Here is a 17141-nt window from a genome sequence, read left to right as displayed (position 1 = left end):
TTAGCCACTGCGGGGGGTGTGGGATCTGAGCACACAGCTTCATGCCAGGTAAATGCAGGCAAACTTTGGCCCCTCAGAGCTAGTGTGGCAACTTCAGGGAAGCCTCAAGTGGAACAGCCACTTGCAAGAGGCATCTCCATCCTCCACTTACCTTTGATGTAGGACCTAGGAACATAAAGTAGGTAGAGGTGTAAGCATTCTGAATGTAAGAATGAAAGTCCTCCACCAAAAATTCACTTCTAGAATGAAAACAAGACATAAAATAAGAAAATGATGCTAAAAAATTAATAAAGAGAGACAACAAAGCTGACGAAAGGGAAAGAAGTGAATGAATGAAGATAAGGTTTAATATGGATGCCTATTGAGAAAACTCAAAGGAGACTTCTGGCACTATATTCGGAGGTTTTTAAGATTTGGGAAATTCATGCTTTGCATGCTTGTGTTTTGGGGGAGGAGTGAGAGAGCCAAATTAACTAGTTCTACAACAATAGATAAAATCTAATTCAATTCCTTTGAATAAATTTTTGCCACCAAAATGAAGGTATTACTTAGAAAAAAAAATAGATTTATGCATTTTATTCTTTTTTTGGCATGAAAATGAATTTTGTGGTGTAACCTAATAGAAACTGGTTAATGGCTTATTTTGAAGAGCCACACTCTGCTTGTGGGATATTGGCAGGACTGGGGGGGGAAGGGGTGGCTAGATTGTGAGTCCGAGGACAGGGTCTGTTGGATGATGGGAGCTTACTGGGTTTGTGTCTGGCACCTAAAAATATTGATGAACACAAAAATGCATATACTTTAATATACATGTGTATCCCTGTTTTGACTTGATGGACTTTAAAATAAGCATTTTAAGTGTTTTAAGTTTTCTTTTAATTTAAACATGAAGATATTAAAATGTAAATGAATGGAACAAAACAGTAACTCTTTTGTAAGAGGAAAATTTTCTGGAACTACCTTGACTTGCACCCTTGTTCAGGGTGTGGCCCAGCACTTCTCTGCAGCATGGCCTCCACGTGGCTGCCTGGGGCAAATGTGCTCAGCTTGCTTTCCCCGTGCTCACTCAATGCGTGTGTCCAAGTACCAGACTCCTGGTGCTCTTCCTGACTTCTGACAAGATTCGTTCCCGCCTTACTCTATTTAGACTTGGGATGGAGCTAGAGATGACCCGTTAATTATTTAACTTTATCAGGATTTGGGTTTCTTGGTCTCTCAGCTGCTACAAGCATTACTTTAGGGAAAATGAGCCATGGTGGGGTACTGTTACTTGGAAAGGATTGAGGTGTGAAAGATGTCATTAGATAGAGTGCCGTCCTGGCTTCCATGTTGACCGCTGGCAGCTCCCTGGGCTCTGCTTTAGTTCTGATACTTAATGTTCCTTAAAAAGTGCACATCCAAACTTTACCATTGATTGTTAAGTCATAACACTCTGCTCTGCAGTAGGCCTTGTCTTCATTGTATTCCCAGCATAGTTTTCCTTTCCTTTACTTGGAAATTATGTGGAAGAATGTACATATTTGTGTGTTTTAAGAATTAACGACACCAATAGTGGTAAAACAACTGCGGAGAAAAGTCATTGTTTTGTGTTATATCAACTTAGAACTTCTTGCTTTTTTTGAAGTGACAATGGAGCATTTTACACTTTGTCTTTAGTCTTGCTGAATAGAATTACTGCATACTGGTGTCACCTTGGATTTCTTAACATGGACTGTTGCTTCTGCTTGCAGCCTTACTGGGCTTTCAGGGTCTCACTGCATGATAGTTTGCTCTTGCTAATCCTTTAACATTTTGTTATCTTTGTTAAAGTAAGAGGTCCTTAAGTAAAGTGGCTACCAAATGTAAATTCTTTCTCAAATCTAATTAGAAGTATTTATCTATGTAGAAAAAGATTAACTATCTAAATTGGATTTTCCGTGGACTTCCATGATAATTACATATTTCTGTGAATTATGCTTGTTGTTATTAATAAAACTTAATGCGTTTTTATATTAAAACAAATTTTGACTAACATTTTAAATTTATGTATATTATAGTTATATGGGGAACTCAAGTCATGATTTGATTGAGAAGAAATTTATTGGTGGCTTAACTGAAAATGTAAATGAAAGATTAAAGTACATAGAGTAACAACAAATGTCTTAGAAGGGAGAACTGATGACTAATGGCTTGCTAACTAGAGGATGTATTGTTACATGAGAGGTAACATCTTCAGGCTGTAATTACTAGAGCAGTTTACTTTTGTTAGGCTTAAAGGAGCTGAGATGGGGCATAAATGTTCTCCTCTGATTTCCTTCTAGCGGTTTCACCAGTGATCATTAAGGAGTGGGCAGCTTACAAAGGGAAATCTCCGCAAACTCCAGAACTGGTGGAAGCTCTTGCCTTCAGGGAGTGGACCTGCCCCAACCTGAAAAGGCTCTGGCTGGGAAAGGCAGTGGAGGACAAGAACCGCAGGATGAGGGCCTTCCTGGCCTGCATGAGGTCAGACACTCCAGCCATGCTCAACCCAGCCAGTGTGCCCACTCATCTCACGGTGCTGTGCTGTGTCCTACGGTAAGTGTGGCACGGCTGCTCTGGGAGCTGCATGTCCTCCAGCAGGTGATTGTACAATGCCTCTCAGAGACCTTTGTATGAAGTACGGGGAGGGGGGTGGGAGAAGCATGGGGGTTATTCTAGGTGAACTGGGTTATCTGTTGAAATTCATCCACATCTCATATTTACATATAACTACAGAAATATAGGCCATGTAAATGCAATGTGGATTTGCATTGATGCTGTATAATATGTTTACAGAATAGGTATATTTGGTGAACATGTACTTTATCTATATATATGAAAGCCTAAGCGACTGGCCAACTGGCTGATGGCCGGTAGCTATGACGCGCACTGACCACCAGGGGGCAGATGCTCAATGCAGGAATTCCCGAGCAACAGCAACTTTGCAGAGTGCCCTCTCGCACACTGGGACAGAGGGACCCCACCTGCCAGAGGGACTCGGCTCATTCCACAGATGCCTTTCAAGCCCCAGCGCTGTCCTGGGTGCTGCTGGCCGGGGAGGAACAGTGGGAAGTTGGCTCCAGGGTGTGTCCAGCCCATCTCACCCAGTCCCGCCCCACCGGCCACCTAATTAATTTCCTTTCAATGTGCATGAGTCTGTGCACTGGGCCTCTAGTGTAAATTTAATGATTTTAAACTATTTTGTCTTTAAATATTAAAGATTTTGAAGGCAATTAGGGAAGATTATATTATGCTAGAGGCCCGGTGCACAAAATTAGTGTACAGGTAGGATCCCTAGGCCTGGCCGGCGATCAGGGCCAATCTGTGGGGCGACCAGCGGGGAGATTGGGGGGCACCCACCTTGGCCAGCCTGGCACTGCCTACTCACTGGCCCTGCCCCCCACTACCACCGCTGGTCACCTCCCTCTGTGGGGTGACTGCCGGGGCAATCAGGGGGCCCCGCTGGCACCCACCTTGGCTGGCCTGGGGCCTGCAATCTGGGGACAGCTCCTGAGTTGAGTGTCTGCCGCCTGGTGGTCAGTGTGCATCATAGCGACCGGTCGATCCGCCATTTGGTTGATTTGCATATTAGGCTTTTATTATATAGGATATTATTTGGGATTGCTCTATAAGGAAAATGTGTCTCTTCTTCCTGTTCATTTGTTTAACCATATGTATCAGCATGGACTTGTGGTTATCCAGTTTATTCCTAGCATTATAACTGATGTAGTGTCCTTGTTTATTTGATTACTCGGGCCTTGGGAGCTCAGTCAGTGAGCTCCAGTGTCCTTTGTAACCCTGGCATGTTCTTGCTTTTTTTGATGCCACATTATGCCTAGGCTCATGTGCATCTTCCCTGCCCTGGAACCTGCCTCTAAGGGGCCAGCTCCTCCTTGGAGAGAGCGGTTGAAAACCCAGATTCGGGCACTGTGTGGTTCTAGGTCCTCTCAGTTGACGGGCCACAAATGCCTGTGTAGACACTGGCATTAATTTGAATTAGTATGCATACCTGAATCAGGTTTTTTAGTATTTTAGTATGTTTTTCTTTTAACCAATTTAAAACTCAGGAAAAGTTGCAAGAGCGTTTTTTTCTTTTTAACCCAGATACTACTTGAGTGTGATTTTCTAACAAACTAGGACACTTTCCTGTATAGTCACAGTATAGCCCTGGAATCAGTCAGCATCTGCACTTTATTTCTGTCTTCATTTCAGACCCTCTCTTTGTGAAGCCCATTGGTTTCCAGAGGGTGGAGCAACTTTCCCTCTGCTACACCTGGTCCCTTGCAGACTGTGCGTGTGCACTCTGGCACGTGACGAAGGGGTGTCTGTGGGACATCTCCAGAGAGGCTCTACTCCGTTTATAACTGATACGTATTTCACGGGAGGCACTTTGAAACTAATCATTCAGTGGCTCTTGGTTTCTGTCTTCAGTGGCTTCTAGTCTACTGCCGCCATCTTTTAATTTGGTGCTTTGTTGTCACCTACTGGACCAGAAGGGGCCTTGTCAGGCTGCCCTCCACAGTTGTCTTTATCATTTTATGAGCCCTTCCTGACTTCTCTGCAGAGGTGCCCTGGTTGTTGTTGGTGGGGACGGTATTGGATCCCCTGCCCTCCTGGTCTGTTTACAGGCACACAGACACCCACAGGCCTATGGACTTCTGTTTGGCACCTCCAACCTGCCCACTTCAGTTCTCTCTCCCCAGGTGTATGGCCTCTGATGCTGAGAGAGACAGTAAAAGCCTGGGGCACAGCTGCCCTCCAGGCCCTAACCTGTCTTAGCCCCATGTGTCCTGCCCCTGAGCTGGCTCCTCCTCCTTTCCAGCTCCTGATCCCCTACTGGGTCGCACCTGCTTGACTGCTGACGGGGCAGAGTTTTAGGTACTTATTTCCTGAAGTTTCTTAAATTCAGACTTTAAGGCCAGTAACTTACTTAGAAGCCTTTCCTGAATTAAATTGAGGTTGACTAAAATGAGCAGTTTCTTATCTTTATCTCCAATGAGAATGAACTAGTGGGAAAGACCAGTTCTTTATTTGGTTTTTGAATCTCTGGTTTCCTCTGATGGAAAATTCACTTATAGACTGGTTTTTATTAATAAAAACCACCTTATATTAGCCAAAAATTTAAGATTAAGAGTGGCCTAAAATCAAATTAGCAATAATGAACTTGGTTACTTTGTATTTCTCTCTTTGAAGCTTAAAATTATGTGTGGCCTTTAGTCTAGTGGGGCAATCTACCGTCCACCTGAAAAGCCTGCTGGACCGGGCTCATGGGGCTGCCCTTGAACGCAGGTGGCCATGCATTAGTGTAGGGTCAGTTGCTGGATTTGGGAGTGCAGCATTCATGTCGTTTCATGCCCCTTGTGTTTTGTCTGTTACGCATTCAGCCACGTAGGTCACTGGATGCTTGGACCTCTCTTCTCTTCACGCGATTGGTCCTCGTGGACCTTCCTCTGCCATTACTTCATAAAAGGCCTTCATGAAGTCTTCCTAGGTTTCAGGACTGCCCTGGTCCCTGCTTTTAAGACAGTGTTTATTGTAGGTTTTTTTTTTCTCTGTGTGTGGTTGTTTATTAAAAAGAACTTATTTTAGACCTTGAAGAGGTTTATAAATGTAACTAATAATCTCGAGTCTGAACGAACCTCTGCGTCTGTTCATGTGTGGCATCCAATGAGTGCAGTGCAGACCCCATACTCCTGCAGAAGCCAGCTGACATGCTTGGGGTGAAGAGACTGTTGTGTGTGGAGTGGGTGCCTGGGACGAGGGAGTTTTCACTTGGGAAGACTGTTATAGATCCTAAGGAGGAGCAGCTTGTTAGGGGCTTGGGAGAAATGAGGGATAGTGTCTCTCGGAACAAGTCCCAGGGACACCATAAATGGGTTGGTTCACTCCACTAAGAGAATCCATTCTACCTTCTGCATTTGAGGCCCCAGGATAGTAGTTGAAGGAGGCTACCCTGCATGACCAAATACTGACCAAATAGTGGATATAACCTGCTAATAACATGGGGATGGGCTGAGTAGTAGGTCTGGAGTCTTGGGGTAAAGAGTGGGGCAGGGAGGATTGGGAGGGGGACTGGACAAAGACAAGTAATAGGGTTGGTAACAGGACGAGTAGTAAGAGCCCCTTGAGAACTGGCTGTGGGCTCAGGCTGGCAGCCCAGTGGTCGTTCTCTGGAGGCATTGCAGCTGGGGGCAGGGAGAGGGCAAAGCCTGCATCCTGGACAAGGTGAGTCCCTGTGGCATGGCCCATGGCCTTGATAGCTGAGGTGGGACAAAGGTCAGTGATCCCAAGGCCAGGCTGTCACCCACAAAGACTTCTTTCCATTTCTTTGATCTTTTTTTTTTTTGCATGATTTCTAACTGGAAGAAATTGTGAGGTTAATACAAAGAGCTCGTCGCTGTGCTTCACCAGGTTCCCCACACACTCATGTTCTACTGCAATTGCTTTTGCTCCTCTCTGTGTTTGTCCTCAGTCCCTTGGATGTAAGTTGGGGGCATGATGTCCCTTTATCTTAAGCTCTTCAGTTTGTGTTTCCTAAAAAACAAGGACATTATCAAAATTAGAAAAATAATACTGGTACATCTTACGTGCCGATCTCAGATTTTGCCATTTGTTCTAATAGCATCTATTAGCAACAAAATCTTGGCTCATGCTTACACTCAGTTATCATGTCTCCTCCAGTCTCGACTGCTTCTCGTCTTCCTCTGGGTTGATGCAGAGGCGTTTCTGAAGAGAGAGCCCTGGTTTTCTGCACACCCGGGGTCTGGGGACAGTCAGTCATCTTAGACGCACATGAACAAGTGGAAACAGTGTTGACACACAGGTAGCAGCCCCCAGCTGCACTTGGTCAACCTCTGAGGAGGCTGCTTCTCAGTCTAGGTTTGTCCATGTTCCTTTAGGTAGATTCCATTTCTGCATCTGGGTCAGGCGCACCCTGTCAGGGAGGTGGTGGTCTCCTTGCTACTTTCACTAGTGTTATCAGCACCCACATGTTACATATGTCCAAATGTGATGTTAGGACAGCACTCTGGAGGATGGGGGAAGAACAGCAGGCAAATCCCTAGAATCCTTGTAGCAGAGACCAGGAGGGGCCAGTGTCTGAGCAGAAGTTTAGCGTGAGGGTGAAGCTAGTGTTCAGAACAGAACAGATGGCCTTTCCTGGGGTGCAGCCCAGAAAAGTAGATGAGGTCCTGACCCAAGAGAGCTCACGTTCTCCTGAGCGGACAGACTGGGTTTTGTCTTGAAAGAACCTAAATCAGTAACCAAAATAGGATATGGAGGGCTTGAACCCCTAACAGGACTCCAGAGAACCAGTGGAGCCTGTTCCAACACCTGAGGAGCACAGGCAGGGTCCAGCTCCCCCTTTCTGCCCTGGCACCCACACTTCGAAAGGGCAGTGAGAGGAGGGTGAGAAAAGGGAGCCGCAGATACCCTCACACCTCATGGTAGGAAACTTGAGACCTTAGGAGAAGGCGTGGAAAAAGAATGTCCAGAGAAAACAGCGACGTAAAGGGGCTGAGCACACTGTCAGTGTGCAGCTCGGAGTAGTGTGGACATAGGAGATAACCAAGGGTGCAAGTGCTAGCTGCTGCCGTGGGTGCCATTTGTGCCATCCTGGGTGGTGGTGAGCTATTTGTTTATGCAGCTGCATATCTTTATGTCCATTTTATACTCTACTGCATCCAGAAAGGCTTTTCCCAGGACTTACAGTGAGAAAGAAGTAAATGGTAACTGTCAAAATGTAAGAGGAAGCCAAATGGAGGAAATGGCAGATATTCTAACCAAAAAGACTGTTTGTTGCTGCAGCTAAACTGAATTCTAGGAGTCTTTGCAGCCAGGAAAACCAGGAAAGATCTTGAGAAAACGAACTTGCCCCCAAGATATTTTTTTCCTGATTAATAATTTTTAAAGTAACATCTATCCAAGGGCTTGGGAGTGGGGGGAGTTAGTGTTTCATAGGTTTGCAGATGAAAGGAGTTGTGGGGGTGGGTGGTGGGGATGGTCGCACAACACTAAATGTACTTAATACCACACTGCACTGTCTGCTTAAAAATGGTTAAAATGGTAAATTTTATGTTGTGTATTTTATCACAAGTTTTAAAAAATAAAAGGCGTGTCTAACATGGATACTTAGACAAAGAACATTGGGTATTCGCACACAGTCTTTTCCACAATAGTTTTTTTCAGAGAAAAGTGGAGGGACTTTCTCCATATTTGCTATTTCTTTTTCTGTGCTCCTGGGTACTGCAGGCACTCATCCTGAAGACTGTAGTTTTAATTCTCACCCTGGGCTTCCTTTCCACTTTCTGTACATGAACCTCACTAAAGTTCATAAAACCATTGTATTTAATATTTGTGTCACTCAAACAATTGCAAAGGATGTTATTTTTGTCATTGCAAATATTGACAGTTTAAATGAAATAAAACTTTTACATCGTTCTTTAAAGTATATCTGATCAGATAGAAACACTACAGAGATTTAACATCCACTGTTCCTTTACTTTGAAGTTAATTTACTTCCTACTAAGGCTACTTAATTTTACCATGAAGTATCTAAGCTCTGTTTCTGTTCCTTCTCTGAGTTTCTGTGACCATGTGAGGAGCCAATGCATATAAATGATTAGACCAATGCCTGGCACCTAGTGAGCAGTTCTGGGATTTTTATTGAAAATATTTCTCTTAATGAACTGGATGGAACCTCTTCCTTCTCCCATTAGTTCATGGTCCTGTGGTGAATATTAATTGTTATAAAAAAGAGATAGGGCTTTGCACCAACTCTGATTCTCGTTTTTGTTGACTTAGATGTTAAGCCCAAGAAAACTTCCCTGGCAGACGGGACTAAAAAGAGCTTTGTGAAGCGTGTCATGCAGAGATGACATAGGAATCTATCACCAGAAGTTGTTTTTAGTGATCAGCTGGCAACTTGATTAGATCACCCTTTAAGTTTGCTGGATGCAGAGAATTAGGAACTGTTGGACTTGAACAGGACTTATGACCAAGTTCTTAGTGGTTAGCCCCTCAGGCTCTCACCAGAAACGGGCGTCTGCACTGCCAGGTGAATAAGGGGAAGAGGATTGGTGGGAAAAAAGGTAATGTGGACACCTGGTGGTTCTTGGGCGAATGGAAGTTGTCGATTTAGAAATTGCTTTCCCATCAGCTGCTCACTCAGGGTGCCCCCAGTAAATCTGTGCTCGGGGACTGTAGGCATGCATTCTGAAGACTGCAGTTTTAATTCTCGTCCTGGTCTTCCTTTCCACTTCATCCCTGTACATTCACCAGCCACTGCTGGATCCCCTTGTGCAGATGGTTCATGAGACACTTCATCAAGGGATTCATCTGTCTTATTTGGACCTGGGGTTTGCCTCCTGGGTATCCTGTCTTGAATTAAATAGATAAAGCATATAAATTTGGTACATATTATGTGTTTTCAGGATTTAAATACTTTACAAAAATGATGTGTATCAAAAATCACCAACCAGCTAGTTTTCAGTATGTATAAATTTAGTGTGTTATTTTCAATTACTCTAGAATGCTAATTGGCCAGGTGATGATTGTGTTTTGTAAGTGGCATCATCACTGAAACTAGGAAAGCTGGGTAAGAAGTCTGTATAAGCCTTCTTTGCTTATGTCACCTGAATACCAGGTTATGCATGTGACTGGGGACCGCTGCATCCTAATTGCAGGCCCTCTCTGTCTGTCCACCCTGCAGGTATATGGTGCAGTGGCCTGGAGCACGGATACTGCGTCGTCAGGAGCTGGATGCCTTCCTGGCTCAGGCATTGTCCCCCAAACTCTACGAGCCTGATCAGCTGCAGGAGCTCAAGGTAACTAACACCTCCTTCCTTGTCCTGGAGCCTTGCTCTGGAGTCAAGGGACAGCTCACCTCACCTGGCCGCTGAGGACATCAAACTAGTAATGCTCAGGAAGAGAACTTGAGAGCCTTCAGGGCAAAGGGAATTTCCTTCCCAGCTATTGAAATGGTCAAATCTACTTTTGTCTGATATTTTCCCTTGTATACCAATGGGTGTTTTATTCTTGTTTTTCACATCATGAAATGAACTTGCCTTTTATTTCAGGTGGGGATCCCAAACCCTGGGAGGGAGGGCTTGGTCCTAAGAATTTCCTAACATCTGGCCAGGATCTTTTTCTTATTTCGTTCTGTTGTTCCTAATTACAACATTCGTTTTCTCTAAAAACAAAACAAAAACCATAGTCTTTGTCCTCCTGATATTGTTAATCCCTTTTAAAAAAACACTTGAAGAACAACGTTATATCATCATTCCTGTGCCCTTTTAGTCAGTATTTAACATCATATTCCTTTTAATTTTCCCTTCTAGTAATTCCTTTTATTCTTTGTTTTAACAATATTAGTTTCTCCATGTTGTCACCTGATTTTTCAGTGTGCTTATCTTTTTAGTGCACTTTTATTGGTTGCTGTGTTCGCATGGCTATACTTGCTTTCTAATTTCTACACTAAATTTTAGAAAGTTCAAGAATTTTCAGAGTTAGCTAAATTAGTGAATCTGCCTTTTCTTTTTAATGCATAGGGTTTTGTTTTTTTCTTTGCTGTTGGTTATTGATTTATTTGTTTGTTTGTTTTACAAAATTTGATTTGTAATCAAGTAATCTCTTTTGATGAAATCGCCTTCACTTTTAGATCTTTTTGCCATTCTTTATGAAGGCGTTCTTTCCCTAAGGAGGAGTTTTAGGCTCACTTCATAGATTTTTAGTGTTCTACAGTTGGGGCTCAATAAATTTCTGGTTTCCCTAAATTATTGAGTTAAATTCAGTAATTTGGTATTGAGTGACCCTTGACTGTGGGGAGCCCATGTCATTGTGGTCACCTTAGGCTTCTGATGACTTTGAAACAAGATAAATAAGATAACAAACCATAGGAGAATCCACCTCAAATTGTATTCTTTACTTTGTAGATTAAGCTTTTCTGTTTGTTAGACAGAAATTATTTCTAATGGTTTTGAATTTAAGTTTTTTGTTCTAGAATATTTGGCCGGGTGTCCCCTGAGAGGCTGGTACTAAGCACAGGCTCTACCTCCTGTGTCCTAGACTGTGGTGCCACCACCACCATCTTCATCACCAGACTGTGCTCAGGGGTGTTGTAAATACTTTTACTAGAGTGTGGTGCCATCCCTCTACCTCTACTTCCTGTTTCTCTTATTTAGATTATTACATCAGTATTGACATCCCAGTTCTGAAAATCAGACCGCCAGGTATCAGGTATGCCCACCAAGCCTTATTCACCATCAAGTTGCTTTTACTCAAAGTTCATCTTTTCTCCCATATCCTTTTCATTTTTGGATCAACACATAGGATATAGCTTTTGAAAGACAGTCACACTCTAAGCTTTCATTTTGGTTCTTTTGAAGTCTTAGTGCTTTCATGGTTTTCTCCTGATTCTTCATCTAAAGCTAGGTGTCTAGAGCTGTGTTAGAAAGTGCAGGTACTGCAGGCCACCCCTGTCCCTTTGACTCTTCTGGTCTAGAGGTCTGTATTCCCTTCACCAAGGGCAGCCTGCACGTTGGCACTCCGTTCATGAGTAGCATAGATTTTGAAAGAACCAGAAGAATAAACAATAGCTGTCCTTGGGGGTAGAGGTAATTGGTTTTTTAAGATTGAAGATACTCTCAGCTATCAGACTGAGAACTGATAGGAATAATCATTATTTAAATGCTACAAAAATTCCTATGTAGAGCTGAGAGAGGGTCCTAAAATTCAGTGATAGCGAAGTAAATTTTAAAACTTCTTTTTCATTTAATCATTAAAAGTTGTTTTGATATATCAAAATCAGTGACAGTGCTTTCCTATAAAAAACCTTTTCACTGTGTAGGATATAGTCAACTCTTGATATTTGGTGGTGTTTTAAGGGCCATTATCCAGTTTGTGGATTGCCAGACCCTGTTTCTCTTCCACTTCTATCTATGTGCTTTGAGAATAAACAGGAAAAGAGAAAGAAAAGACCTAATTTTGACAATTTGGCCTCTGGTTGGCTTTTCTGGTGGGAGGTTTGGTGGGGGAAATATGTTGAAACTATTAGTTAAAATGACTTTATAAGAGTTTCATTTGGTCTGTGCTCTGTCCGCCCCCTGCATCCTAAACATTTGCGTGTTCTGTGTGGCTCATTGAGGCCCTGGGGCCGTGATTACACCCTCACTTTTCTTTGGTATATTAGTTGCTTCTCCTAGGTTCCCAGCAGGAATGAAATCATTAAGTAGAGTCAGCACTGTGTTTGGAGAAGGGGCGGGTAAAGGGTGAGGAGAAGGACCTTTGCACAGTTTTAGTTTTTGTCCAGTTTCTTTCTCCTTGCTCTTGACATCCCTATAATTGTCTTATATTCTTCTAATAGTTTCACATGCCAAGTGCAAAATATACAGATGGAAAATGAAGAGCTGTAAAGACGGCGTATGGGCTGCAGCATGTCTGTGGTGCTTTTATGAGTTGTACATGTAGGTAAATAGGACCAGTCATAGTAAGAGTCTGCTGCCCAGTAATTAGAAGTCAGACAAAGTTACTTTACTGGAATTTGGTTCTTGACCTAATTGGGCAGAGATTAAATTCCATATTGTATTTCCTTTAAAGTCAGAAAATATTGTCAACATTTCTCTAGTTGAGGAACTTTGGATAATGTTGAATATTTTATCCTGGTTGGTATAAGAAATTGAGATTGGAGTGTGAGGATTACCGGCTATTTCTGTGGTCAAGGGTTCAGATTCTGGTGCTATTAGTTATCAGTATTGTGACCTTGAGCTCCTGTGGTTCAGTTTCTTCATCTATTAAATGGAGTATTAAGAGCAGCACCTGCATCATGATTGTTGAGATGTAAATGAGGCAATATATGCAAAAATACTTAGATCAGTGTCTGATACAAATTTATTAAGTTCCCCATAAATAGTAGACAGTATTCTTTGTGTAATTAACATTTAAGGACAGAAGTATAAACTGCTATATAAAGTAATTAAAAAATTGGCAAAATATACACAGCAACTGAGATTTTATTCCCATTATTTAGACAACTTTTATTCTAAGAATTTTTCTCTGATAAATTAATGGTAGTTATTACTGAAACTAAGTGACTTGAAAATGATTTTTTAAATCCATAAAAACACAATTTCTCAACTAATGGTGAGGCTATTTAAAATAAGAAATGTGTGTGGATAATGTAGGCTTCTCCATTCCTATCATCAGCTCACAAGGAGATTGCTCTCTCTAACTAGGGTGCTTCTGTGTTCCACACATCAGCTGTCCTTTCTTAACCTCAACACTCAGGTAACCATCTGCCCAGAGTGGTTTTGAGCTTTATTAGTCAAATAAGAGTTTGTTGTCAATGTGACCAACAACACCAGTGACAAAGACATGGGAGCAGCAAGCATCGTGCTTCCGCAGAAGGCTGCTGCTGACACCTGTCATAGCTTTTGTAGCCAGCAGACTTCCGAGCAGCACCAGCACATTGTTGCCTTTCCCTCAGCTTTGACCTGGCCCAGAGGCCATAGCCAGCAGTAAAAGAGAGGCTGGAGGCCAGGTTGCTGCCTTGGCACATTCCCGCAATGTCAGCTTTTAGGGAGGAGAAACCCCCTGTTACTGCCTTAAGACTCAGAATTTCCACTTCCTGTCTGCCCTCTTTTTCCCTACTTTCTGTCATAAACATAAAAATGCATCTGATTCCATCACCCTAACCCCACCTGTCCTCAACTGAACATGTTTAGTTCCCCTTTCCAACATTGCATGGGAGAAGCAGGGGTCAGCAGAGTGGAGAGACTTCTCCAGGTTCAGGAAGTTCTGAACTGCATTGACTTAAAAATAAAAAAATAAACAATAAAAAATATATCTCAATTTAAAAAATGGTTGGAAAACATAATGTTAACTAATAATGGGGACTGATAGCACAAAACAGCAAATATTCATAAATTCATCAATATTTGGCACTAAAATGATCTTTTTTCTCTTTAATGAAAAGCCAGTTTATCTGCCACTTTTAGGTATTGTTTAGATTGAAACCCGTAAAGATAACATTCTTGAGATTCCATCCATGTGGGAAGACAGAAACCAGGACAGCTAAAACTCAGTTCCGGATAATCCACAAACTAGGTCCTTCACAGACAGATAATCAAGAGTTGACTGTATTTGTCAGTGTTTCTCACCCTGCACAGCAGATGCTAGGCAAGAGAGCTGTGTGCACATAGGAGGGCTCCCAGCGCTAATGACCCAGTGAGAAGAAGGGGAGACAGCCTCTAGATTCTGATAGTCTGCATGGTTCAGATACAGTGTTTTTGTTGTTGTGTTCTTTCATTTATAAGCTATCCATTTCTTCTAAAACATTTTGACAGTCTCATTAATAAGTTGCTATCTAAAACATTAACATATAAAATAATGTAAGCAAAGTACGAGTTTTAGAATGAAATTAGAACAAGTGATTTTTTAATATAGCTACTTGAAAAATGCATAATCTTGTTAGAATGTTTCTTTTTACAATCTTTCTATTAATTCACTACCAGTATATAGAATCTGAAGTGTAAAAGTTTTGTTTCATAAATGAATTGTGGGCTTCTTAATTGCTAAGGAGACTATTTATAATGTGTTACTTTATCATGTGTCAACCTTAATCATAGTATTATTTTACACTTGTATAATGCTTCACACGTCCAAATTGAAATGTTTCAGTATGTTCATAAAATAGTCTCTTAAATTTAAATGTTAACTAACATAAAAAGTCTTTGTGTTGAAACAGGCCAGTGCTAGGTCACTGTATGGTGTTGATTAACAGGTTTGCTTAGGGTGGCTGGTTGAGGGGTGTCCTGGTTAACCGTGAGAGTCGTAGTCAGACATTGTGACAACTTGGTAATGCAGTACTCTTACTCCATAGAAATCACTCTTTTCCATTTAAAGATTGAGAACCTCGACCCTCGAGGCATTCAGCTGTCAGCTCTCTTCATGAGTGGCGTGGACATGGCCCTGTTTGCAAACGACGCATGTGGCCAGCCCGTGCCCTGGGAACACTGCTGTCCTTGGATGTATTTTGATGGGAAGCTCTTCCAGTCCAAACTCCTCAAAGCAAGCCGGGAAAAGACCCCACTCATCGACCTCTGTGATGGTCAGGTCAGTTGCAGGAACACAGTCTGGTGGAGGTGGGGAGGACCGGCTGGCCACCTTCAAACAGAGGGAAATACCGCTCACTATCTAATCAGTCATCTTTCATACCAAATTTGTAATGACCCCAGGTGGTGGCATTCTGTTTTAGATTGGGTCCAGCCCATGTGTGAGTTAATGTCAGTTCAGTGCTGAGCTCTGGATACACATTTACATTAGACTCTCATTAATCACCATGATTATGTTCTATGAATTTGCCTCAAACATTGAATTAGCAAATACTGAACCTTGCCTCATAGGGGAAATGCAAGGCTAGGTTCCTCTATCCTCCAGTAACAACATCTTTGTCAACTGATCAACATATAACCTTGTTTATGTGTGTTTCTATTTAAAGACATCTTAATGAATATATATTGTTAATTCACTCACATTGAACTCAGGGCCAGCAGCGCTATTATTACTCAGCCTGAAATGAACAAAGCTCATCTAACCCACGTATTTTCTCCATAAGGTGCTTATCACAGCCTGGTGCTTAGGAACACCAATAGCGCTCAGCACTGAGCTTGGGGCCAAGTCAAACAGCAAAGTCATCACTTTTTGAACACCACTAAGTAGCTGGTGAACAGGACATTCGTTAACAGTATAAAAGCTGAAACCAAAAGGCAGAGTGTCATCTTCTTCAACCTCAACTTGAACCCCAAAGTGTCCCCTACTCTGCACATCTGTGAATGATCACAAGAATGCTTAGTATTGATTTGGGATTACAAGTACATTTTAGCAAGTAGGTGAATTCACAGATGTGTGGAGCTCATGAATAGAAAGGATTGACTGGGTTTTTTTGTGTGTGTGTGTGTTTTTAATTCTGGTTTAAAAATAAAGTGAAGTAGGTTATCAGGTTATTTGGTCCCATTGCCTAAAAGAGGCTCAAATTCGGTTCAAGCCTTTAAACCATAGACATAAACATGCAATCTCTAAGGACTGGTTTACTACGACGTAAGCACATTTTCAAATTCTGGTTAAAGATTGGTTGTTCACAAGACACTCCAGTTGAATTTTTTGGACGTTGAATGAGCTTTTTTGGGCTGAGTTAGAGCACTGAAGTCAATGGCATTTGACACACACAAGTTGTATATTCCACATCTGTGTAGGTTATGTTGTTTTCCATGATGTAATGAACGTGAAATGATACAACAGTCATCTCACGGGCAGTCTTGCAGATAGGTCAGGTCCCGTCCTGAAGAGCGAGCTCCAGGCTTCCCTGAGGAGGCATCTATCACTCTGTACCATAGTTCACTCTCTGAAATGCAGTGAACACCTGCCCTAATACTAAAGAGAGGAAAATCAACTTTAAAGATGTGAACTAGGCATCATCTACTCGGCGGTGCATGGGTGGAAAGAGGAAAACTGGATGAGATGTCTTGACTTAGCCATTGATTTTGAGAACCAAATTTACAGTTTCATTAATAGCTTTTGGAGTCAATGGTTCTCACCTGAGGATCTGCTCAGATAGTAGAAATTCATTTTTGTTTTTGAGATTAAGAGGTATTTTATTTATTATTTTTTTGCAATTTTGCTCTTGCGGTCATGTTTTCATTCTGCAAACAAGTACTACTAAGCAGACTGACTGTTTACAGATAAATAACGAGACATGGCACAGCAGCCTATATGTCACTTCTTTCCTGTCCATTCTAATTCAGCTGGAACCTTGTAAGTCACATTTTCACATGCTGTGCTTGACTTGCAGGCTGAGCAAGCTGCCAAGGTAGAAAAGATGCGGCAGAGCATCCTGGAAGGGCTGAACTTCTCCCGGCAGAGCCTCCCACTCCCCTTCCCACCGCCCTCAGCACTGCCTTTCTACCCCTCCTCTGTGTACTCGAGGCACTTCGGGCCTGTCCCCCCAGCTCAGGGCCGAGGGCGTGGCTTTGCAGGTGAGTATGTCCTCCTCTGCAGGTAGGACCGTGCTAGTGTGGGAAGACAGCAGCACACACAGCTTTCAGGCCTTAGTGGGCCATATCTTGCCATGTTGAGACATTGTAATTAACTAT

The 17141-nt window shown here is 42.4% G+C and overlaps 1 protein-coding gene across 3 annotated transcripts in view; it reads left to right on the top strand.

Moving 5' to 3' along the window:
• Positions 1-17141, top strand: part of FAM120A (family with sequence similarity 120 member A) — a gene marked incomplete at its 5' end in the record, with an annotated part of 118932 nt that overhangs the window by 85998 nt on the left and 15793 nt on the right. For 2 of the 3 annotated variants that reach the window (XM_080668759.1, XM_080668758.1), the window contains 4 exons: positions 2301-2553; positions 9707-9821; positions 14896-15105; positions 16841-17024. In XM_080668759.1, coding sequence (XP_080524885.1) covers positions 2301-2553; positions 9707-9821; positions 14896-15105; positions 16841-17024 — 762 coding nt within the window. Of the gene's footprint in view, positions 1-2300; positions 2554-9706; positions 9822-11177; positions 11224-14895; positions 15106-16840; positions 17025-17141 lie in introns of those variants that run through there. The other variant, XM_080668760.1, reaches the window with a different exon arrangement.

The sequence above is a fragment of the Plecotus auritus genome (genome assembly GCF_963455305.1).
Source record: "Plecotus auritus genome assembly, chromosome: 5".
Taxonomy (NCBI): Eukaryota; Metazoa; Chordata; class Mammalia; order Chiroptera; family Vespertilionidae; genus Plecotus; species Plecotus auritus.
This window is presented reverse-complemented; position numbering and strand designations above follow the sequence as displayed.